The 26,686-nt window shown below is 38.0% G+C and overlaps 1 protein-coding gene across 1 annotated transcript in view; it reads right to left on the reverse strand.

The window, feature by feature from the left end:
• Positions 1–656: 656 nt before the first annotated feature.
• Positions 657–26,686, reverse strand: part of PEX7 (peroxisomal biogenesis factor 7) — a 47,535-nt gene continuing 21,505 nt past the window's right edge. Inside the window, exons 8-10 of the mRNA XM_062572492.1 lie at positions 25,337–25,392; positions 13,318–13,417; positions 657–3,257 (exon numbers count right to left, since the gene is read on the reverse strand). Of these exons, the coding sequence (XP_062428476.1) occupies positions 3,189–3,257; positions 13,318–13,417; positions 25,337–25,392 (225 nt within the window). The 3' untranslated portion in view covers positions 657–3,188. The remainder of the gene's footprint in view (positions 3,258–13,317; positions 13,418–25,336; positions 25,393–26,686) is intronic.

Consider the following 26,686-nt stretch of genomic DNA (forward strand, 5'->3'; position numbering starts at 1 on the left):
CGATCAGGCTGCCCGGCAGCTTACGACTGCGCTGACCACCAGTAGGAAGACACCAGGCGGCAAATCCCTGCAATTCTCAGACAAAACGACTTGCAGTCACTTACCTTTCATGTTCCAGCTCAGAGGCCTTCACTGATTTCAGCAGCTGCAGTGCAGCATAAAATGAAAACTCACAGTTAAGTGGGCTGCAGTACAAAAAGATATAAAGGTTGAACATCTTCATTTCGTTTAAACATACCGGACACCATCCCTGGCTTTAAAACCCACCAAAGAACTGTGCCAATGCTTTTATGCATTTTCCGCTAGCTTCCATTTGGACTGATCTCAGTGTGTGGATTGCTGCGACAAAGTTTGCCTCCAGGAGAAAAAAAAGATCATTCTTCCAACTAAATACAGATTTAAAAAGACGTACATACAGAAAATAGCTTTTCTTTATCAAAACTCAGACCTGACGGGACAAACAACTAGACAAAGTTGCAGTAAAGGTTGGTCTCTAAAAGGTCAGAAGAAAAATACATCTGCCACCCAACATCCGCACAAAAGACATAAGCCATGATTGTCATACTTGTTACCTATAAGGTTATACTGAGTATCTTTTCTTGCATTTATTTTTCTGATCAACATTTCTCACTTGGGAAAGTGAATACAAGAATGTATCCAAACATACTGTGTGTAATTAATTTAATAGTATAATAGAACAACAAATCCACTCCTTCAAAACATGACTGATCAATGAGTTTCTTGAACCATGGAGAAACATATGAACCCCCAAACAACAAAGTCTTCAAAAAGAACAAGTTTGAAAAGTATAACACATGAAATGTCAAAGATTGTTGTATTTAGAAGCCTCCTTCTGCAAATGAAAAAAAGATCAGAAACTAGTATTGTGGTCATAAAATAAAATATAAACTATTTCTTTATAACAATCATATATACCAAACATTCCCTGAGAAATAAGAATCAGCAACAATTATTGACAGATCATTTTTTCCCTCACAGTACAAAAGTGTTCAAGCACATTCTCTCCATTTAAAAACCACACAGTAAAGTTCCTATTTACTATACTCATCTCCTGGATAAACTCGTTTTTCAAGAGAGTAAAACCTGGAAGCAGCGACCCTCAGCATAGAAGCTAACCAGGACATGAGGATGAGAAAAGGCAGCTAAGAAAGGTTTACTCCATGAGTTGGATGTACGTGTTAGGAGCTGTGATTGTTTTTATCCCCTTTTCTAAACTTATCTTTCCACCTCATACACTACAGCAGCATTCTGGAAATAACCCCTCTCCCCCAAACATACATATAGAATACATACCCACCACCAAAGCTGTCCATCCTCCCAAACAAGCAGCTTGCATTCTAAGCAGAAAGGGGAGACACAGCAGAAAAGTGGAGTGACTATTAAGGTTGCATTAGGTTTTACAGCCGTGGTATTGATGAAAGCTATACGCAGCATAGCTTTATGGTTTCATCATTCCTTAGCACACATAATTAAAGTGAGGTAAACATTCAGAAATTGACGCACCACACTCATGAAAAAAGCAAATCCACTTTTCAAATTCAGCTCAAGAGGAGGGCATTCTTGTGTCAGTCTGCACCGATTCAGGAAAATCTAAGAACCTGTCAGGCCCCAAGTCTCATGTTGTGGAAGATGGCTTCTTTGGTTCTTTCTTACCCTAATGCCTTATACATACATATCCTCCCTGTGGCTACTTACTAGTGTCCAGGTTCTCCCTCCAGGATGGTGTAGTTTATCTTGCCTTGCAAATCACAAGTCTTAGCTCTGCTGAATTTTCTTTCATTTCTGCCAAGCATGCAGTAGATCTGGCAGTGTCCGCTATTGCTTGATGTATGGGTAGTGCAGCCCAGAAGTGTACAGCCTTAGCATTCATTAGTAATACGCTATAAAAAGACTGATCAAAGATCTGGCACTTGCAAAAGGTCTTTCAGTGGTAAGGCTGAGGGTAAGGGGTAGCAGCAGAAATGAGGCCACTTTAAGAAGGTAAAAAATGGGGCTAGCAGGAAACCAAGAGAGAAGATAAAGACAGGGTTACAGGAGTATCACTGTTGAAGACTTAAGTGAAACAGTATTCAAAGGAGATTGGAAAAGCTTAAAAACAAACATCTCTGCTTGCCCCAGAAAAACAAATGAAAATACCAGTATGTTGGCTGAAGAGTCAATGTAGGCATGTGAAGTACCCAAGATACCTCTAATATGTTGACCAACTGTATTGTTGGTTGCAGTAAGTCTGATCTGATAACAACTTGGCCACGCTGGACTTGTGGTGCTTATGCTACGCAATTAATCAGCATGTATGTAGGTTCAACCGGTTTGGACATCAGCTCTCGCTTTTCCTCCTGTCAGAGGTCCAGGAAGCCTACCACATTCCTCTTTTACTCTCTGGGTCAAACTTTTTAATTGAAAACAGAAGACAAGCCTAACAAAATACATGGTAGTCCTATCTCTAGATCTTGAGGATTTTGATCCAATGAGTTTTGCAGATATTTTGTATTTTCCCTAAGCAGATTTCCATCATCAGACCATCTCTCTGCATGATTTCATCAAGTGTTTCACTCAAGAAGATCCAAGCAAAATCTTTACCATCTTTGTGATGCAGCAATCAAAAAGGTCAAAGAAATCAACTGGCTATAAAGTACAACATTTACTGTCTATCAAGAGCATTTGTCATATTGCACAAGAAAATAATGCAATGTGAGTCACAGCAAAGCAATCAATATTAAACCGAGTGATACAAGTCTTACGTTGCCATTACAGTACTTTACAATGGAAAGCCATTTTTATTTTTTTATTTTTACAGTGAGAGTTATCTAAAAACACACTCCCAGTTACTTTTATTCTTTATAAGGATCAAGAAAATTCAGGTGTCTTCTCCGATCAGCAGTTCACAAAATCACAAAATCGTGTCAGTGATTCTACTCTGAAGACATTGGCTAATATCTGCTACCGCCACTCTTCAACCATCCAGTAGCTGTTGAATGTTCTGCTGACTCAAGTACTACCCGTAGAGTAGAACAAGTCCTAAAAATTCTCAAGTGCACAACACTTTCAGCTACAAGAGACTTCTACTTCAAAAGGGACATGAGGATCAATGACACAACTGACACATTTAGTGCAAGTCTGGTTGGAGAGAATTATTCCTGGTGTGTCAGATCTTCTACACCTTCTCTCTAGACAGCAACTGTCAGACACGATGGAGTATAGATCTTGACTAATTCATCCCAAGCACAGTCCACTACCTAAAAAGCAAACAGAATCTATTTAGATGCCTTGTAAATGTAGTTTTGACAAAAAACAGAAAAAACTTAGAAAACATTTACGTATATGCTGAGCTTAATACTGGTTGGCACGCCGATTTACAATGCTTCAAAATTATATAGTAATGCATTTTTTAAAATCTCTGTCTTAACCTTCACTGAGGTGAGTAAGAACTTGCAATTTCCTATTTTCCTACTCCCCATGACTGAAGCAGGGAAACTTCAGGGTTTCAGTTACTTGTCCCAAATAGATTAATACAGAAAATAAGCAAGATGGGATGAAGGGAGGACCCACAAAAGCCTATGACCCATTATATTTCCTCTCTTCACAGGGACACAATGCTTTTGTTTCAGGACTTTTGTTCTCTATGACATCTAAAGACCTCACGATCAAATCTAGCCAACTTTCTTATACTTGCACAGTTAGGGAAAATCATTATAAACATTTTCGTAATGTAGAGGTGAGGAACTGGGAAACAAAGTAGTTGACCAAGATGATGCAGGAAGTTTCTGGAAGAATGAAGACTGAACTTCAGTCTTGCACAGATAACTTAGGAGATCACTGCTCTGTTTTTTGTTGAGAAAGAGAGATGTCTATTTGCCAAGCATTGACTACTGCTGATTGAAAGCATCTCAGAATTGTTGGGGTTTGCTTTAAGCACTAATCAGACTCCGCTAGCCCAGTGAGAAAGTGATGCCACTTTCTCCAACAGCATCTTACTAAAACAGCAACTGTTCAATTCTGCATTACTGAATTCCAAATTTCAAGTCCCAAGCTCTGTTTTAGGTGCAGGTTAGTAGCTAAAAATCACAAAAAAGAAAGCTAATCTGATGCTACAGCATAAAAAGATTTTAAGAAACAGTAAGATTCCGTAACAGTAGACTGTAAAATGTTTTAGATTTGACAATGCACTTAAGGGCCTGTAATAAATTTAAAGGGGTTAACTGCAGTGACAATTACTCAAAAAGACAAGCTCTAACATATATTCATAGAACACTGGGAAGGACAAAAGCTAAGGCAGAGGGAAGAAGAAAATGAAGAGCTAACGAGAAAAAGTTGATGAGCCTCACATATACATGTCAATAAATCTGGATGAATCCATCTTGGAATAAGTATCTTGACAATGCCCCTTCCAGTTGGGATTGCACAAAGGCACTAGTAGAAAATAAGCTACACAACAAGCATCCTTCTGCTTCAGAATGCAATTCCTGTTCTCTTCTAGAGCCAGAATGAACAGCTGCACACTAAAAATTTGGAAATCCAACTTCAATATTTGATTTCAGACTATAATTAGCCCATTCTGTGTTTACTATACTGCACTATTATTCATTTTTATTGCTTCCTTAGCTGGTTCTACTTAGTTATTTGAAGTACTTTCCATACACATCTAAATGGCCCAAAATCTCTTGACAACATGTACTGTCTATTCATACAACATAATAGAGCTTTGTGTGATATAACATTCTGCTGCATTGCAGTCCCCCCAAATCATTCAAAAAAGAAAATATGAGTTCTCTATTGAATTCTGTGTAGAAACTGGCAATCATATAAAAGACAAAGTATTTTATACTCTCCACAGGTCTGGATCAGCATCATTTTTTCTACAGGCAATACTTTCTACTTTCATGTAGAAACAAGAAACATTGACAGTTGGAAAAAATCCCATGGGAATTCCCACCTGTTATCACTTTAATTAGCATCCTGAAGCAGCCTCTTAACAAATATAGTTACAGGGCCTTTTAATCTAGCAACGGTAAAAATAAATAGAGGTTATTAAAAGGAAGTTTAGAAATGACAATTTGCCCAACTCATCGACTTTATGACAGCACTGGAAAGATGAAAACGTAACTAGTTAACAGAAAGAAAATAAAGCTACAGCAAATAATACTGTATCAAATTTTCCTATGCAGCAGGAAGTCTATACTGGAAGACTGATATCAGAAACTTTGATAAAAATACATATGTGGAGAACAGCAACAGCTATTCTGGGGAAATTGTGACACTACAGCAAGAAACAGCATTAGAAAATGGAGTAGCATTGTGCTAGGACTGACATCAACAAAAGAGCACCCCATGTAGCAATTTAACAAAATGCTTTCTCCCAAATACAGCAGAGACTGTAAGACAAAGGGGACAACTGTAAGTTTGTGTGTGACAGCTAGCTTTAGCTTATGGACAGTTGTTACAGACCACTTTGCAATATCTCATGGAGTATTACTGCCCAAAATACAAGTGACTGAAAAAGAACCATTGTATACACACAAGTGAATGTTACACAGCTACTGCATAAACCAAAAACTATGGTCATCTTCGGAAGCTGATCCCTTGACTATAATCATAGTATAGCTTAAATGAAACAGCTATCTCATATTCTATTGAAGTTTTTATCCTTGTTCCAGATTATAATGATGCTTCCCCTCAACTGATTTAATATCAATATCCATTAATTTATCAAAGACATTTCCATTGACTCACTAACTTATTTACTTTTCTGACAGGCCCTCTGTTTCCTATTCATCACAATCATCTTACTTTGCAATAGACTTAGACCTTTTCCGGCACTTGAGGGCAATCCATTCAGTCTAGTTCAATTACGTGGATGATATTCTGTCTCTACTGTTTAGAGGGAGCAAGAAAAGAAGAGAAAACTCCCAAGTTAGTAGCTATTTTTTTTTCAATATTGGAAGATGTACTAAAACCCCACAGCCAAACAGTAATGAAATACATTCAAAATAATAATTAAAAACTTCAAGTTCAGTAACTCCTCTATGAAGGTTTTCGTCAGAAGAAATGTGTAGCCCTCTTCAGATCAGTATATTCAGCCTTTTTAATGGGCCTATTCAGAGGTGTCTCAGTGCTACTCAGCTCTGGAGTGCCCATAATATATCATAGGATAATATGCAAACATGTCTTACTGTGACTTCTTTCTCTTTTCAGCTCTCCTCTATCCCACCCCATTTTCACATACAACTGATAAAGACCTGTCTTTTTTCTGTAGTACAGAAGCTGGAAGAAGCATCCAGCTTTTCTCTTCCATTAACATTATATTTATTTTCCCTTCTAGATTATTTTCTGTGCTTTTTCATACAGAATTTAATGGTCTATCATTATATCATTATTAAATATCATTAATATATATTTTTGAAGGGCTCTGCACATCCTCTGTACATGCATGGTACAGCGATCTAGTGAAGGTAACAAAAAAAGCTCTTAGATTTGCTACTCATCAAAATTACTTTCACAGATGCTCATTCCTCATATACAGCTCCAGACCACCACAGAAAGTTTTGTCCTTAGTCCACATTCATACTCCATAAACTAGAAAAAAGAACATAGAAGGTTCTTCAGCACTCCTTTCTTTTGTTCAGGATCAATTTAAAAGACGCAAGTAGAAGACCTCCTACCACATTAAAACTTGTTGGTTACGTGTGTAATGGATCATCCACGTTTAAATGCATTCAACACCTATTTTGTGCTAGGGTGCTCTTTTGTTTGGTCAGCAGATCCCAAGGATGAGCTGCACCTTCATATAAGAAGGTAGGAATGAAAGTGATGGGAATTTGGAATTTTTTTAAAACAGTTTTTATTTTCAATGTGCAATAGCTCAACTTAAAAAAAAATTTGAAAAAAAATCACACTGATTTAATTATTATTTCCAATAAAGAAAGAACAAAACAAACTGAGGATCAGGAGTTCCTATAAAGATCTAGGGTCAAAATATACAGGCATCAGAAACAGTTGTTTCAGATACCACTTAAGAAATTCATTTGTTTCTTAAGGAGAGAAAAGATTTGGGGATGTATTACTATTCAGATTGCAAAGATGTGCCATAAAGCACTGATTAAAAACACAGGTAGCTGTCTGACGAACATAACAAAAATCAGTCACATTTATCTTAAAAGACATACAACACTTGTTTATTTGCTCTAAGATGGACAATGAGAAGAAGATCTGGTAGCCATGCCACATTACTCCAAATGTAAGTCTTGTGAGTGTGAGTAAAGTTACTCTTTACTTTATCAATAAAATGTAAAGCAAACTGAGATGCTAGCTGCAAATTACAGAGAATTTTTTGTATTTCCATAGTATCTGTCGCAATCCCTCTATACTCTACAGAAAAAAGAAAAGACATCTTCCCAGTCTTTCAAAATTGTTTTTACCAGTAGAGTGAATCACGATTTGTGTAGAGAATACACTGGAACTGCAAAGCACCTTTCTGTGCTGATCCTCATTCACCTCAATGACCCCAAATGCAGTTAGTTTTCATGCAGTGAAACTGTGCTTCTCTAAGAAGCCTATCCAATCTTCAAATTCATTCTTGAGTTTACAGCTAAGTTAAGCTCCTTCATTTTGAGATATAATCAAGAACAATGATAAGCCAAATGACATTCTCAGTAACAGCTGCAAAACACTTCTGTCTTCAGCTGAGTTCCACTGATGCAGTTCACTGGAACTTACATAACAGACTTTCTGATGATGCAAAAAAAGAATTAAATCTGCTATACTGACTAACAGACAAGGCTAATAGGCATAAAAAAGAAACATTTTAAAAGACACTAAAACAAATACAAAAACAAAAGCACAAAAACAAATACAACACAAAAGGAACATATTCATTAATGAACTACTGCCTCTGTCTCTTCCCAGCATTTCAGAATCCAAATGCTTAAACACTTTTTCCTTTCCGTATACTGACACTGGAGCTTATAGAGAATTCATGTGACGCCTGAAAGCAATCTCTCCAGTCACCTTAGGATGGGACTTCGATCAACAATGGTGAAGTACTCATGGATGGCCATTACTCATGAATAGCTGGTTTTGACTTATCCACTGAAAGTCTCATTTTAAATGTCTGCGAAGAACACACAGCAAGTGTCAGTAAGAAATGTCACCTTCCTCTACCCCTCCAACTCTGTAAAGGTGTTTGAATTGGTTTAATGGTAACATTTGCAGGTGATTAAATCTGATCTTTGCAAGCAAAAATTCATGCTGAAATTAAGTAAGAGAACAGATGTTGTACAGTTGTTTTATCTCAAAGGATCACTAATTGCGTAACTTTAGTACCACCCTGGAGGAGGACCACAAGGAGAGATGAAAAAGAAGTACAGATAGTGGAAATAATTATAGCAGTGTGATAGCTGCAACAGCTGGTTAGAAGCTATCAGTTCCTTGGCAATTAAGTGTAAAAGATAAGAACAAATGGGCAAAAGATGAATTTCTGCTTTTCTGACATTTTTACAAGATGTAACTCCACTTTTCTGAAAGATAATTAACTCTTCTGGACCTGTGGAGCCCCACCGAAGACACTGTTCCCATTTCATATTTGGCTGTGCTTAAGCCAACTTAAGCAGTTCTCTCCTGCCCCGTTTGCTGTGCTAGCATAGCTAATGTGGTGCACTGCACAGGCTGCCTATAGAAAACAGGTAGCAGAACAAACCTGTACACCAACAGGTGTGACAGACTGACAGATGATCAAAAATTTTTCAGTAAAGCTGCAAGAATTTAGAATTAGATTTCAGTTACCCTCAGGGAAAACAGCTCAAGCGTATACAGTTTGGCTATGGCCTGCTTCCAATTAGTGAAAAATAACAGCTTTTTAAACTTCAATGATACTGATGCTGTAAGAAGGCTCAATACTTCCTAGGATCAACAGATTTTTACTGATGCTACAAAGCAAGCATCTCTGCTCAGTTCTAACTGCCTTGGGCCAGGTGGAAGAAAGGAGAATGGACTGTGGTACAGAGACCATGTTCCTGATACCCCCACAGCTTTAGGGAGAAGAAAGTGGAGACACAGTGAAGCTCTGAAGAACAATGTTACACAAAGCACAAGACTAGTGTCATGGGTACTATATTAGTATCACAGAATCATAGAATCATCACCAATTCCATGTTACGTGGTATCATGTGGTGATATCACCCATCACTGTCTCCAAATGCCGTACAGAAAAATGCTGGCCATGCCCTTTCTCACACTGATACATCATAGAGCTCCAGGCAATCAGTTCTGTGTGAAATAATCTACCTTGGGGGAATATCTATGTGAAGAAGCACACTCATAAAGAGGGCTACAGAAAACACGAAGTTTGCCCTCTAAACCATGTTGACACAAACAGCTATTCAGATGTGTAATGGCCATCCAACTGACAAGCACAGTAAACAAACGAAGATCATGAGTGATTATCATTGTGTTGTACACAAATTATCCTAAAATCTAGACTCAAACTTGCATTTAGATGACAGGTGACGCTGAACCAGAGAACTCGGGCTTGCTTTATCCTTGATGCAGTACAATTTTAATTTCCAAAGGGAACACTTACATACTGTATATTACTAGAGCTCTGTTCTGACTGGCACGATACTAGTATCTCATGTGTTCTTCATGTATCAAGGGTTTTAAGCCACCATACCACTTGCCATCACTCCTGTTGAAAATCAGGTGCCATTTCAATTTGGGAATGCTTTTGTTCATAGATTAAAAGTACAGAGCAACTAAAAGACTACTCTCCTATTCCCACTAAATACTCAGTCCTGTTTTCAGGAGCAAGGCAGAAAGCCCGGCTTAACAGATAACATTCAGTTATACACTGCAGTGACTGCTTTACAAAGACTTCAGAACAGACATCAGGAATAGGCAGAAAAACATTTTCAGACAAAATTTAGAGCTCCAGTTTTTCCTCATGATTGTGTTAAGCTCAATACAGCTTTTGAACTACAACAGAGATTTTTTTTGACCACAATTTAAAAGAATTTATGGCATACAGTGTATTTTCCGTTCTATATATACTCACTGAAATCATTTCAGTATCAAAACAAGAGGAAGTGAATTTTCACTGATCTCATATGGGGAAGCTAGATATCAGAAGAGAAATAAGAAATCTGTTAAGCTACTGAATACTATTCCAATATTTGGTCTAGCATTATCAGCCCCTAGAGAGGAAAAATATACAGCTGATAATCATTATCATACTTTCTAGATATGCTATGCCTGTCTAATGTATATAGCAAGCATACAGTTTTAATTGTTTTTCTTACCTCCAAACTTAACTTTGGGATAAAAAGTGTCTGGTTTAAAAAACTTCATAGTCTTAATAATATTGACAAAGTAAATGGATTAATTCAGCTCATATTAATATATACGATTACAAATTTGAAAGGATTTTTGGTGTTCACGTTTTGTCACTGTTTTTCCCATTGTTCTTGCATCATTACTCTGACTGAAAGTTGGAGGATTCTGTTCAAATTTCAACCAATTGCACACAAACATCTTGTAACTCCTAAATCAAATAATTAATCTAGGTATCTAATTTTAACACTCTTCCAAGAGCACAGATTTCTTTTTATTGACCTATAAAAGATGCTTCAAAAGTTCATGGGGCACAGCCCCCCAAAATATCACCTGAATAAACAATAATAAAAATATCATTAAGAATGAAAGCAAAGCTTAAATGACCAGAATGGTATACAATTTGAGTATAAACGAATAGCTTTTCCGTTATGAATAAAATATCTGCATGCATGGCAGAGAGAAGCAGTTCGAATCTCAAGTCAGAATTCTTTATAAAGCATTCAAGGAAATCACAAATCATACCAAATACATGAAGGAGAATAATAAATGTGGCTGAGTATCAGCTCTTGATAGGAAGCAAATAGGCAGGCAATCTACGTATTGGGAATAGGAACATATTTTAGGTAAATAATCCTTGTTGGGATTATTGAATCAAAGTAGAAGCCAGACTGCAAGGACTCAGACTGGAAGCAACTATTCAGTAAGTGTTCATGATTTACCTTGTAACTATAGCTTGACTCTGCCACGAGCTTTTTTTTTGTTTTTTTTTTTTTAATAGAACATTTACAGTTTCCATTGCTGTGATATCCAAGCTGTGCAATACGTTAAATCACATCAAGAGAAAGCCCAGAGGAATATTACAGTTGTTGCAGATGCCAAACTGTCTGGAAGGCACACCTGCATGCACTATGTTTGAATATGTACCTTAGATTTACAGAGCGGTACCCATGCATTAAGTCCAACATATGACTTGCATAATTTCTGCATGAGAAGAAAAGAAATACCTGGATGCATGAATACCCTAAGGTGGACAGGTATATACATCATCATTTTCCTTTTCCTAACAAACAAATGCACATGCAGCTGTTTGCTTTGAATTCATTATCTATCATCAATGAGTACATTTATTCAGCTTTGTTCCAAGAAGGCCATTCCATAAATTGTGGTTAAAAAAGAAGACAACATCCACTTAGCAGCAACTCAAAGCTTGATAGATCTATCATACAAAAAAGAAGTCTTATCTAGCCAGTCAGAAACACCATTCCCTAAGACCCGCTCTAGAACACACAGTGCTTTTTCAACAGGTCTGGAATTAAGATGTAATCATACCTTCATGAAAGCGAAAAAGAAAAAAAAAAGCGAAAAAGAAAAAAAAAAGCGAAAAAGGAAAAAAAAAGCGAAAAAGGAAAAAAAAAGCGAAAAAGGAAAAAAAAAGCGAAAAAGGAAAAAAAAAGCGAAAAAGGAAAAAAAAAGCGAAAAAGGAAAAAAAAAGCGAAAAAGGAAAAAAAAAGCGAAAAAGGAAAAAAAAAGCGAAAAAGGAAAAAAAAAGCGAAAAAGGAAAAAAAAAGCGAAAAAGGAAAAAAAAAGCGAAAAAGAAAAAAAAGCGAAAAAGAAAAAAAAAGCGAAAAAGAAAAAACAAAGCGAAATTTTGGTTTTGTCTTGTTCACATCCATGGCAAAACTCACACCAACTTCACTAAAGCTGAATTGGACTCAGAGCATGCTGTGATGTAGCTCTGTAATGTCCTAATGTACTATGCTATTCCTGCTGCTCATTCCAGCCCCAGTTCAGCCAGAAAGTTAACTAAGCACTCACCTGGGATGAAGTTTTAATCCTCCAGCAACTAAGCCCTCAAGCTATTCTTGCCCTGCTCCAATGAAAAATAACTTGGGATTTTTTTCAGCCTTGCAAGTTCCCTTATGCGGTTCACAGCATGGTCTCACAAACAGTTACTGCAGCATATTGGAGGTAGCAGAAGTAAGGAGAAGAAGTAAACAGGGACAGGGAACTCTGCAAGCTGCTGCTGATGCCAAGAATGGCTCTATATGCATTAAGCTAAGTTATTTGCCTTTGCCAAACTCACACCTTCTTCCTGTGCATTTTGATCAATAGTAGAAATTAGTATGGCTTTATTTTCTTTGCCTAGTTAGAACTTCATTGTAAATGTTGCAAGTCATTTTTATCTATGATAAAAAATTAATTTCACTATGAATTAGAGCAGAATGTAGATATGAATGATACCTGCGGCACATTAAATATTGGATGATCTAAAGTTAATACAGAGGCAGAAGTTTCTGTGTGAAAATTATAGGCTTGTTGTTTCTGAAGCAAATAATTAACTTTATTTTTAGCTTCCTCTTGCCTTTCTTACCTGAAAAAAAAAGTTCATACTAGAAACAATTATTTGTTTACTACAATAGAAAAAAATTTAAAAAGGAAGCACAGATAATCAAGTTCAAACACAAAGAAGAGAATCCCAGCCAAACCAGTACACAAATCAATGTCCCTGCTAAAACAAGGTCAATTCACTCACATTAATAGCTGGAAGTTTTATAATTCTAACAACATATTAAGCATTTTCTTGTACTCCTGTTATTAAGACAAACCAGGTCTAAGTACCAAGTGTGACAATGGCAATGCTTAACTCATCTTTTTAAGTATACGAAACAAAGCTCTGTATCTCAGGTTGGCATTTTAGATCCTTCTCTATTTTTTTTCCTTCCAAAATAAAACTACCTCACTTTCTCTTTGTTCACCATGTCTTTCAATTGTCTGATTTTGCAATTTTGTCTGTCCTGTCCTCCTCTTCTGCCCAACACAATTACTTTATAAATAAAAATGGACCTAAAAAAATGTGGCTTACTCGGTCAGCATTTAGCCAGTCTCACTCCCAGACACTTTCTGTAGTCTCGTGGCTCTTCTTCAGGATCTCTATAATAGGCAATTGAAAGGTAAATTCATCACATCTCTCACCTGACCACAGTTGTGAAGGCTCAAATCTAGTCCACATGTAAATTCTGTATGATGCTCAACAGTTTCCAGCAAAGGGTTAGGCTTGGAAAAGTCCCAAAATCTATAGAGAGAGAATGTGAGAGAGAAAGAGAGAGAAATCAAACAAACCACAATTACAGTAATTGAAAGGCCATTCTTAAAATATAATGCAGGATATTGACAGATCTGTTGCTGCCAGGATATTTTAAAAAGCAAACTCATCCACTTAGGAAATATAACTAATCAAATTCCTGCAAAGCCATCTGCTGATCTGCATAAATTAAATCTCACTGGGCAAAACCATCTTTTCTTCCCTATTGCAGAAACCAAGATCAAAGTTGGCACCAAAGAGCAGCCTTAGGGACACTATTAAACAAAACAACATGTAAGTGAGGATACTCTTGATAGCTGGGGAATTTTATCCCTGAAAGCTGTTAGCACAATTTATGTTTTTTTTTTCTCACTTTTTAGTATTGCTCCCTATGGCATGTTTATTTACTGAAAATTGTAAGTTCATTTATAGACATTGGTCACACTTGTTTTCAGATTTGAAACAGGGCTTCTCTAAAATAGAATATACTACTATAATTTAATATAATTTGTATTACAAAGGTCAGTTGCATTATACTGTTAATTCCACTAACCTGTATTTCAAAAACAATTTTTCCTTTCTAAGTTCAGCTGATATAAATGCTTGGAAAATATATTCCCGAAATGCTCTACTTCTCCCAGCTACTCCCCAAGTAGATGCACTGTTCATCAGTGTAGTTAACAAAAAGGAGAATAGGTAAAAGAGAGGACAGCATGGAAGTATGAGGTACAACCTCAATTATGAAAAATGGATTCAGGAACAGAACTTTCAGACAATTATACACTGACAAGACACCATATTCTAAAGCAGACACACACAAACAAGATTTTATTTCTTGTTTTGGTTGTATAGCACAGCTTATAGAGAAGCTCATAGGCTGTAGAGCACAAGGCATTTTGTAATTACATTCTCTGCATTTCAAATGTTTCTCACAGTGGTCAGTCACGCTTTAGTTTTTCTGTACCAATCATAACATACCCTCTGGAGATCTCTTTGACTTACTACCATTGGGGAAAGTGAAAATAATTGGTAAGAACAGTTTATTATTAGACCAACTACACTGAAAAACACTGTATATTCATGCAGCCAATTCAGGTAAAACAGCAAACACTGCAGCCAACAGGGTTAGTTTGTTTAATGTGTAGATGTTATTTCCTTAATAAATGAGCAGAGTGATATCAGCACAATGGCCATGCCATAGTAACAACCCTCTTCACTTCTCCCTAGTACCTGAGATCTAAAATAAACAACTTATTTTGCAGGAGTAAAGAACAAAACAGCACTTTCATCCTCACACACCTGTTCATAAAATGGCAAGAAAATAAATCTTTTTTTTTCTAAAAAACAGTGGTAGTCTTCTCTACTATATTAGCTCTCTACTATGTCTTTTAAAAAGACAGATCTGCATAACTGAAAATTAAGATTAGAGACAATTTCAGATCTATATAAATAGAAATCTAAAAGGACTTTCTGATCAATTTTAAAAATAGAGGAAGACAATTTGGTGTCTGTTGTACGAAGTCATGTTTGTATAAAGTCAGAAGCAGCATATAGTTTGAGTAGTACAATTCAATTCAAGTCCATAGACAGTATTGTGTCTGGAACTTTTATTTTGATTTAAAAATGCTCATTACTGAAAGACCAAAAGGTTTACAATGTCAGGACTGAGAACCACTGACACTAGGTTAGCAGTGGTTGTGATAGTAACTTACAGTACTATGTAGTGAAAAAATGCTATCTGCAGGTCAGCTTCCAAACCTAACATGAAGACAACATATTTTGCCTTTGTTGCATTCTGAAGACTTAAAGCACAGCACACTGTTTCCGAGACAGGTTTAATCCCAGAATAGCTATACAACAAAATAAGGATGCATTCACTGCACAAATAGGTGTACTTGCACTACTTTAAGTAAATCTACATGCTTGGCAGCATGAACTTCAATAGTGGGCTACACAACCACTTACACTTCTAGGGTTCATGGTAGGTTTGTATCTCCTGCGATCAGAGTCAGGCCGCCAAAATGGAACTACCATTTTTACCGTTATTTTATAGATTAAAACTAGTATCCACAACTACAGTCACATCTGATCACTCAGATATCCCACAACCTAATTCTGGGTGCATTTGCTGAAATGTTTTTTAGTTAAATTTGTTAAAAGCAATGTAAGTTCACCTTTTCCTTCACTATTCCAAATTCTCACTTTTCCTAACAGGTTCTCATTCGTGTTCCATGTACTTCCCAAGCATTTTTTTTTAAGTTGGATGTAAATTGTAAATGGACTGCTTATCCTGAACACAGTATTATATGAAGAGAACAGGCCTGATTTCCTATGAATTTTGTACTTTGTCCTTCCCATAGCAATACCACAGAGATTCACTATCTAGCTCTATCTCCTGTATTCCCCTATAAAAACACTCATGAACACCCCTAGTATAGTTTCTCTTACCTATCTCCCAATCATGTCCTCCTCCCCACTCTACTCTTAGCTCCCACCCACATCCCTTAACCAGTGGTTGAGCAAAATGCAGTGTGTATGGATTCAGGTTCCAATGTGCACAGCAGTACAACGTAGTACAACATATGTACTATTCCTGCATGCTGATTAGTTAGCCAGCAAGCCAAGCAGATTTGACAGGTGGTGAGTTCACACTGAATTAATCTTTTGCTAAGGCAATGTTTCAGGTCTTTCCCTCTAGCATGAATTTCCATTATAATTGTATGAGCTTAGCGAATTTAGACTACAAACTATCAGCTAGATTTTCAATAGGTTCCAAAACGACTTAGGAAAATGATCTGGCAGAAAGGGATAGACTGGAAACACAAAGAATGCAACTCTCTGAGCCTTCTTCCTTCAGGAAAAAAAAAAAAAAAAGTTCTCACAAATACTAACGCATGAAAACTTTACTACTGCTTCTAAGTTTCATACAGAAGGTGTCTTCATAGACTGCATTTATAAGAGGACATGAATCAGCTAATTACATGCTGACTTCCATGAAAGCTCACATGAGTACTAACTCAAAGAGCAACACCAGTACACACATGCAACCAAATCAGACAGGTGAAGATCACGGTAGTATATGGACGTATCTAACCAGGAAGTTTTCAAGAACAACCAAACATTCAAGGGTAGTTTACTTTACATGTCTATTCTATAATTTCTTCTCCTGCTCTCATTTTCTAATTCTCACTCAAAGCTAGCTATCTAATTGCTCCTCCAAACTAAAAAACACTTCTTTTTGAGTAGAACTTCACATCATGCTACTTCCTGAAAATAACCCAACTCAGTGCAATGCTGTTACTTCAGAAAATAACTGGAGACATCTAATTTCTTCTACAATAATATTCTTAACAGATAATTTCATTATAGGATAATTTCACTAAAGTCTCAACATTATGAAATAGCTCAGGTGTGGAAGAAAGCCTTTACTCAAACTATCACTCAAACTATCATCTCCCAGAAGTATCAGAGAAAAGAGGAGAAACTGCTTGAGGGCCAAATCAAATGGAAGAGAATCCAAAAAAGTGATTTTGAAATATGTATGGGAAAACAAAGCACATCAGTTATACAACTATAGGACCCTACGCTAATGGAACTGCCATTACACCACTGGCTGCCCTTATTACATATCTGAGTTGATGTTACGGCAATGAAATTCCACGCAAACATTTTTCTACATAGCAAAACAGTAGACTACAAGTTATGTTTGTTTCAATTCTTCAGCTACAATACAGTCTAGGGCAACTTTTAAGAAAACTTGTTACTGGACTTCATAATACTTCTTATGCTTTTGAAGATTTTCAAATTCAAAAGGCTTACTAGCATCTTTAACACTCCCTTTTAAATACAGATCTAAGTAATTCTCCTCTTCAGCATGTGCTTAAACCTAGTCTGAGAACGTATTTGTATGATTATTGTATTAAGGTACCAGCCAAAGATCCTAAACCAGAAACAGGGTGCCCTAAAAAACAAGGTATACTAACAAAATGAAGATATTCCTTATCACCGAAAACTTCAATCTGAGTTAAGAAACGCAAGTGAGAAACCCCACTTAAATGAATAAATGACTTCTCCAGTACTTTTGATTTCAAGTCAATACAAGGTGCAGCCCAAGATGCAGCATTACCTGCTACTCTAATCTTCAGGGGACAAAGGCAGAACCTCTATGAGCTGGCTGATACACAGCATTAAGAACCTTCTGGACAGTTATGAATAATGACAGCTTCATTGCTACTGATACAAAATAATTTAATTACAGCTATGATAGCCAACATTATCCTGCTTACTCTTTATTCCCTGATTTCTCCCTGAAGTATGAATTAAATAAAAGAGGATGGTAAAACCTTAACTTAGGGACATACATGGTTTTAATCACAGCTTCCAGTTTTTAATTCCTCCATCCCAGTATTCCATTCCTTAGTATCCCAGTCCTAGATTGGAGCTTCAGTCCACCACTTTGAATCATGGTCTATTCTTCATCAAAAACTGTAAAAGGCACATTGGCTAAAAATGGTAAGTTAGATGACTTGAGAAACACAGAAGTGGGTGTCACTGGCACACAGAAAATACTGTAGGTATGCGTACTCCCTCTCAATACTTCTGTTTCCTCACGTGGTCATAAAAAACACTAGCTCTACCTTTCATAAAGCCAGAATACATTTTATAGAGAAAGATTTACACATATTCATACGACAGGTTGAAAAACAGCAGCTACAAAACCAAAAGGTAGGAGGAGTTATTTAGAAGCAAAAAAGACGCACTTTTCACAGGTAAATTATTCAGATAAAGGTAAATTCCACAGGTAAATTTCATTGCTTCTAAGTATTAATTATTAATATTTAGCAATGCTTAGAAAAATAGTAATGGCAAAGTAATGGCAATAGAATGGAAAGGTGGATGGATGGGTGGCTATCTACCTGTACGTGCACACAGTAAGGCTGTAACATAACCAGAGCATTTATATTCTTTAAAAGAGATGCTCCCAACATGTTATTGTGACAACTTCTCCCAACTACATGGAGTATTTTGCTTGTACTATCTTTTTTGAAGACTTTCACTTGGCCTTCTAATGCCAAACCCAGGAAGTAACACTTTTTAAAAACTGCTAAAAAAAAAAAAAAAAAAAAAAAAAAAAAAAAACCCAACCCAACCAACCAACCAAAAAAACCCCAACCCTTCGTCCCTTCAATTATTATAGAATCACAGAATCAGTAAGGTTGGAAGGGACCTCTGGAGATCATCTAGTCCAACCTCCCTGCTCAGCAGGGTCACCTAGAGCAGGTTAGACAGGGTTGCATCCAGGCGGGCCTTGAATATCTCCAGAGAAGGAGACTCCACAACTATGATCCCTCTGCCTCTGGTCAGAGGAAGTAATAGTTTGGACAGAAAAATAATGCCTACAGTAAAATATAGTATTTTGTGAAAAGGTCTGTACGACTTTCATTTCCAGACACCACAATATATGAGCTAGGAGCTCTCTTCATCTTCACCGAAAGTTCTCACACATGAAATGTCAGAGTTGAAATTGTACTGTTTCTGTACAGCACGAAGTGCATTATTGCCAGATCTGAATGATATACACTTGGTGTCAAAAATGGGAAGAGCATGAGGACAAAATAAAATCACTTTAATACATCAGTAATTTATTACTGTGATTATTAATCTTACTGTTCAGACAAGGCCTCTGGAAGAAGCCAATCACTGCTTTATTATTTTGGACTTAGAAGTCTGTTGAGAAACCATACTCTACAAACTAGCTGGCACTGTATCAGTTAAAAAATGTTAGGTAAGATCACATAAAAAGCATTCCACAGACCATTGTGCAGTATTCTACAAGAAGCGCATTTTAGACATAAAGGAAATTAAGTACTTTACATAAAACAAAACGCTGGTACAACAATCTGTAAGGTCAGATGTGTGGACAGCACAGCACTTACATCCTCAGGCTTCTGGCACCAACCACTTAACAGAGGTATCACTGGCAAGGCACTACTCCTCAGTGAGTTACACAAGAGAATAAGAATTAGCCTAAGCTTAGAAAAAGGCTCTAAAGCACTTACATGTTTTTCTGAAACAATGACATGCCTATAGGTGACATTAGTATTATATAAACTCACCATCTAGTTTTAATCCACAAGAGAAGAACATGATTTTTGAAAGAAACAAGTCCATGCAGAGAATGAAAATTTAAAGAAGTGACTGTTCTGTTAAACTCACTGATTTACCACTACCTCCTCACCTTCCCCATCTTTCCTGAGGAACCTGATCCATTGCAGTCCTTCAGTCATGCAAGCAGTCCCACCATGTCTCTATAATCCCTATAAGGCCATAGCTCTGCAACTGCACACGGACTTCTAACTCCACCTGTTTGCTTCCCCTACTGCATTTATGTGTCATGCTGCTTTCACAGGGAAAGTGCAAGAGTTTCCGACATTATGCTGTTCCCCAGACACTTCCTCACTGACCCTCACACTCTCACTTCTCTTCAAGTTACGGTAATTCTTCTCTGACATACCTAGTTTGAAGCCCTCCTCACTAGGTTAGCAAACCCGCTTAGCAAAGACACTCTTGCACTGCTTTGTCAGATGGGTCTCCAGCCTGCCTCACTGTGCTCACTGTTCAAAAGAGGGCCCTGTGGCTGTAAAGGCAAAGTCCTACTTCTGATACCAGCCACGCAGCCAAGTACTGACCAGCTGGATATGTTTTTCCCTACTTACAGCATCCTCTCAGAATTGAGAAAAACATTACCTGGGCCTCCAGACTCATGTAGCCACTCTCAATACATTCATAGCCATCCCTGTCAGTAACACAGGGGCCCAAACAGATAAGCAGAAAAACATACTGCCAGTGAGATTTTCTACGGTACTGTTGCAATGATTTAGAGATTTGCTTTCTCATCAGTGTAAATTTGAACTGGGGAGTTGGGCTTCCTACCTTAGGAACACATGCAACATCAGTCCCTAGAACATAAGCATTTTTGTTTTGTTATGCCTGACCTGCAAAACTCTAGGCATTTTTTAAAACACATCTTTAGGAAAAAAAGGGAGTCTCTCCTTCCTGTAGGTATTTCCAATAAGCTTATCAACTGGTTTTGAGATGTAACACAGTCAAGAAACAGAGAGAAGGAGATAACTTGTTTCATCTAGAAGACAGCATTTTCTGAGGACTGGACAAGCCACAGCAGTCTCTCCACAGCATCCTGGATTTTGGCCCACAGGGGGCAATAAAACCTTCCAAAACATCAAGTTGGCCTGGCAGATGGATCCTTCCTATACCCACAGGAGGGAGTCTCCTCTTTATGTAGATACTTGATTTAGGTGCAGCTGACTGAGATCTCCCCAAAATTGAGCTTGTTCCTGCTCACTTGTTCCCAGGACACTAGACCTGTTCTCTAACTGCAAATCTGCAAGTGGAGAAGGAGCCTGCGTTGTATTGCTAAAGTAACAAGTTTCCAGCCTTGCTCATCCCATCATGGTGAGGGGAGCATCCTCTGTTTCCTGAAGCATAGTCTCTAGTTGTCCCTTCTTCCTTCAACTGCAGGACCTTGGAAAGGTCTCTGCAAAGACCCTGTCAATCTTATGCTTCTGTTCCTTGATAGGCAGTCTGCTCGCCCCTTCTTGCAGCTCCTTCACCTTAGTGAAGATGTCTCCAACAGGCAAGGTCACCATCACCCCCATCTCCAGAGGGCAGGTCACCAGGCACTCCCTGCAGCTTGAGACCTGGAAGGCAACATCCTCCCCCAGAAGTGTTGTCCAGGTTCAGGCCTCCGATGTGCCAAGGACAATTGCTTCAGCAGTTGTCTTCCTGTGGCATGTCACCATCATCACTGCAGTCTCAAGCAGTTCCACGGTGTCTAGAACAGAGTTTCTGAGCCCCTTTGCAACTCTGCATATTTGTCTGCTGCACTCCGGGAGCTACACTCCTGTCTACCAGTTATACAGCTCCTCCCAAAGCTGCATAGGTGCTTGATACTGTCTGTTCAGCCCTCAGCTGAAGAGAAGAGCTATAGGCATCCCTAATCAGGACATAGCAAACAGAAACTGTCTGCTGACAACAAAAGCTTCCAGAAGCTAACCTTCACTAGCAGCAATTTCTCAGCCTCCAGAAGTTCCTATCAGAAGACAGTGTATCTTACTGTCATGAAGGAAGGAGGGAGGGTTGGCTTGATTCCCAGCTTTCTCAGCTCCTTCCTAGCACAACTCTTCTGGTACTGCCCTGATCTCAAGCCCATGCCCTCTCCATAATGCTCAGAAACCCACTGGTCTTTCCACATCCATAAATTGCCACACTCTCACAACCTCCTCCTCCCCTCACTCTCAAATTCCCACCATCGCCTCTCATATCTTCATCAAAAGTGGAATGCCACGCTGCCCAGGATGTGAAAGGGCAGGCCCAAAGCAGAGTGCCACTGCCACTCAGCAAGTGCTCATTCCATCAGCATATGTTCCCTGGCTGGCCTCAAGCTGACCAAGAGGGTAGCTAAGAGGTAAATGCATCTCTTGACTCCTAGACCTCCACCGTCTCAGCAGCCAACAGTCTAAGAGGAAAGCAAGCACAACAAAACAGACCACTTCTTTTGCCTATGTAAGGTATCAGGCCAAGGGATTTGTGTGGTCACAAGAATACCATATGCTACCTGTTACGCAGACCCAGGCTAAAGACCCTTGTCTGTGAACAGGTTCTGTTTATTTTCAGACTCAAACTTCAACAAAGTACATCATGAAGATGACATTAGCTGCCTGTTTCATAAGCAGTAGAACTCCTGAATGTAACTATCATGAGTAAGACTAAGTTTCTTTCAGCTGGCAGTTGAATCAAAGCCAGAGGTCCAGTCACTCAAAGAAATGCTGCCTGGTCGCAGTCATTAGATCACGGATAATGTTCTCAGGCTGTGCTTTTTAAGATATCTGAAGATAACTGAAGCACAACTTTTTAATTGAAAACTTTTACCTTTATTATCTGATAAAGAGTAAGATGGAAAAAAATGAGGTTAGAAGTTTGCAAACATTAAAGTTAATAAAAGGGGAGTGGGACTGAGACACCAAAATAGGTGCACAATCTTAGCAGAAAACTCCGCAAAGAAATAAATATACCAAAATTACAAATTCAATATTATAAACATTTACTAATGGGAACAACAATATAACTGATTTAAGTATGACAACTCAATTGATTAATCTTATATTCCTGGTTAATTTCTTTCACATTCAGAGCACATATGTTTTGAATTTTGAACATGGGGAATTGAGTTGTTGCTTCCAGAGCTCTATTGTCTAACGTATAACAAAACACTTCAGTACTTCTATTGCCTAGGGCAAAACAGTAATATACTTGCTGCAGGAAATTTAGTTTTTAATCATTTAATTTATTTTAATGGCTCTGAGTGTGGGATTTTATATGTAATAAAACCATTATTCTCAGATGAAAGTTGCTTTACAATGTAAATAAGCTAATGGTGTACCCCAGGGCTCAGTACTGGGTTCGACATTGTTCAACTTCTTCATCAATGACCTGGATGAAGGGACAGAGTGCCTCCTCAGCAAGTTTGCTAATGATACAAAATGGGGAGCAGTGGCCATCAGAGGGCTGTGCTACCATTCAGAGCAGACCTCGACAGACTGGAGAAATGCGCAGAGAGGAACCTCAATAAATTCAATAAAGGGAAGTGCAGAGTCCTGCACAAAGACTCGAATAACCCCATGCACCAGTACAAGCCGAGGGCTGACCTGCTGGAAAACAGCTCTGCAGAGAAGGACCTGGGAGTCCTGGTGGACAAGTTAACCATGAGCCAGCAATGTGCTCCTGGGGCCAAGAAGGTCAATGGTATCCTGGGGTGCATCAGAAAGAGCATTTCCAGCAGGCTGAGGAAGGTAGTCCTCTCCTCTACTCAACCCTGGTGAGGCTGCATCTGGATCACTGTGTCCCATTCTGGGCTTCCCAATACAAGAGAGAGAGAGAGAGAGAGAGAGAGAGAGAGAGAGAGAGAGAGAGAGCGCTCCTAGAGTGAGTCCAGGGAAAAGCTACTAAGGTGATGAAGGGACTAGAGCATGTCTCATATAAGGAAAAGCTGTGAGAGCTGGGCCTGTTCAGCCTGGAGAAGAGAAGACTGAGGAAGCATCTTACCAATATGTATGAATATCTGAATGGAGGGTTTTAAGAGCATGGGGTTTAGACTCTTTTCAGTGGTACCCAGAGATAGGGTGAGAGGCAACAGGCACAACCTGAAGCATAGGAAATTCTGTCTGAATACAAGGAAAAACTTCTTTACTGTGAAAGTGACAGAGCACTGGAACAGGTTGCCCAAAGAGGCTGTACAGTCTCCACCCTTGGAGATATTCAAAGCCATCTGGACATGGTCCTGGGCAACCTGCTTCCAGGTCTCTTCCAACCTCAACTGTTCTGTGGTTACATAGATACAGACATACTGCCAGTGAGATTTTCTACGATACAGTTGCAATGATTTAGAGATTTGCTTTCTCATCAGTGTAAATTTGAACTGGGGAGTTGGGCTTCCTACCTTAGAAACACATGCAACATCAGTCTCTGGAACATAAGCATTTTTGTTTTGTTATGCCTGACCTGCAAAACTCTAGGCATTTTTTAAAACACATCTTTAGGAAAAAAAGGGAGTCTCTCCTTCCTGTAGGTATTTCCAATAAGCTTATCAGCTGGTTTTGAGATGTAACACAGTCAAGAAACAGAGAGAAGGAGGTAACTTGTTTCATCTGTCAGACAATAAAAACTCATGTTAAAGCCAAGCTGGTAAGGATTGGTTCTTTCAAGTCAGTAAACTAAGAAATTTGCACCTCTTTTTTTCTCCACCATCTGGTTCAGAAACAATTCATGGACAAGTAAAACTATCACTAAATTGGCTCAAGAGCCCAGGTAAAGGAGTAGTATTCCAGTTGTACCAGTCTTTGTAAAAGTTTTTTTTCAAACTATATGGGATTCTTACAATCTGCAAAACATTATCTTCATATTGTAATTATACATCATATTATGGCACTTGCTATTGAGACACATATTGAGAATCTGAATAGCTTGCAAGGGCACACCTTGCTGTAGATATACAGCTAGTATATTAAAGCAAAAATGGTACAGAGCACATACAGTGTTGCTTTATTACTTGTGCTGCAGTCTTTCTCTTAGGAAACAGAACCTTTCTGTGTTTGCTGTTAGACCATTTAGGATGCAACCAAAAGTGGCATTAATTGGGGTAATTTGGGCAAGTGAGATTTTTGCTGATGTTTGTGGAGCCCAAAGGGCTTCTTAAATTTATAAGCGTACTGCCTACCATATTCAGTCCATGTTATAAGACTAAAATATAGATCAAAGCACGTAAATGAAATATCCAGGAATGTACTTCACAGTGTATATGTGCACATAGCGTACATGGCACTGTATATCCTAGAGAAGTCTTACTACGAGGACAACTTCTTTATTAAATCAGCTCGATTATAAAATCCTCTGTAGTACTATCAGATTTACTTGGCAGCTAGGGGAACTTGCTGAAGAACTTCAGCACACAAACTGAACAATACTAAAGCTTCCTCAGATACAGACAGGATGAAAACTGTTCATAAAAGGTTAAAATGAAAATGAATCATAGAAACATATATTAAGTCACTCATCTATATTCATTTAAGAGGTTATTACCTTCTTATCAGAGACTATCATAGCTGGACACAGCTATAGTCAGCAGAATGATGGGCAGAGGCTTACAGAAATTATCTGTCAGAGCACATATCATTCAGAAGGGTGACTGAGCTAGCCTGTAAGCCTTTAACCCATGTGTATGCAACACAGCTTATAAAGAGAGAAAACATCCAATAGCAACATTAATTGCAGTTCAGTATGTCTGCTCTAGAACTTTTTTCTATTGTAAGCTGCATTAAAATAGATTTACTGTACCTTACAGTGAAATCATAGGAGCAAGACGCCAATAAAGTTGCATGGAATGGTGAAAACTGCAAGAAAACAAAATAGAACAACTTTTAAGATATAAACATTGTGAACATATTTAGAGACTTCTTGCGAGTAGAAAACCACCAAAATTTAACTAGTTAAACCATCTTGGTAGGTTCCATTTCATGCCGCAATAGAACAGACTACTTCAACAAAACAAATTTAGCTACCTTGCTTCTAATCACAGGAAATGCTCTATGGGATCCTGGTTGTGTTTGATTTAAGCAACTCTGCTGTAAAATTAAGATATTTTAGGACATAAAAATGGCCATTAAATTATGCTTTTGGCTGACAATCTTGAGTATCATCTCATTATGTAAAGGAAGTATCAGTAAGTGCAATCAGTTTATTTTTTCAGCTCAGTTAGTGGGATGCACTTAAATTGAGCTACATTGCAAAGAATGTAGGATATTTTACTTGCATGTGCTAAAATTCTGAAATTACTTAAGGAAACGGGAAAATCTGAGTTACGTTGAAAAACTGAACTTTACAAACTAATCTTTGTAAAACTTCACAAGCATTTCCAGCTAAGGAAGAAAAGAATTTTCATCATTTTGCTTTTCTGATCCCTAAGCAACCAATTAAAGAGAAGCAAAGAGCACTGAAAACCACAGTTCCTACAAAACTACAAAGTAAACTAACAAGCCCAAGAAGAACTCCAACTAAGATCATAGGACTAAGATCTGTTCAAATTCAAGCTTGCTGACAGACTTACCTTGCCTTCAGAAGAATTGAAGGGAATACCTGCCTGCATTCTAAACTCTGCAGGTTTCCTACAACTTTTCTGCAGGAAGAAATCACAACAAAACACCTTTTCTGCAGGAAGAAATCACAACAAAACACCTTTTCTGCACCTTATAAGTATGAATAATAAACAGGAGGAAGCCTGATGGGAAGCACAAACCAAAAGCACATTTCCCACATACTCCCTCTTTGCATCTTTGTCTTGATAGCTTCTGATGAAGCAAAATGATCTTGTCAGAGTTGAAGAACAGCAGTGGCATTAAGCTTAAATATCCTAGCATCTTCCCTGAACTAACTCTAGTAAAATACTGAAGAGGAGTGTTTACACATAAGTTAGAAGAATTGGGGTAACGCTTTTCTGCTACAAAGAAAGAGACAATTTAAAAACTTTGTTCTGCTTAACTGATAGGTATTATGACCATCATTTGACCAGTTTTATATAGACAAAGGAGACCAACATATCATGCAGCCTGACCTCCAGAATGTCACAGATCACTCATTCAAGTATCTTTTTAAGTAGACTCAAAGGCTGTAACTAAATTTCAGTATATG

This window comes from Rhea pennata, chromosome 3 (assembly GCF_028389875.1).
Source record: "Rhea pennata isolate bPtePen1 chromosome 3, bPtePen1.pri, whole genome shotgun sequence".
Lineage (NCBI taxonomy): Eukaryota > Metazoa > Chordata > Aves > Rheiformes > Rheidae > Rhea > Rhea pennata.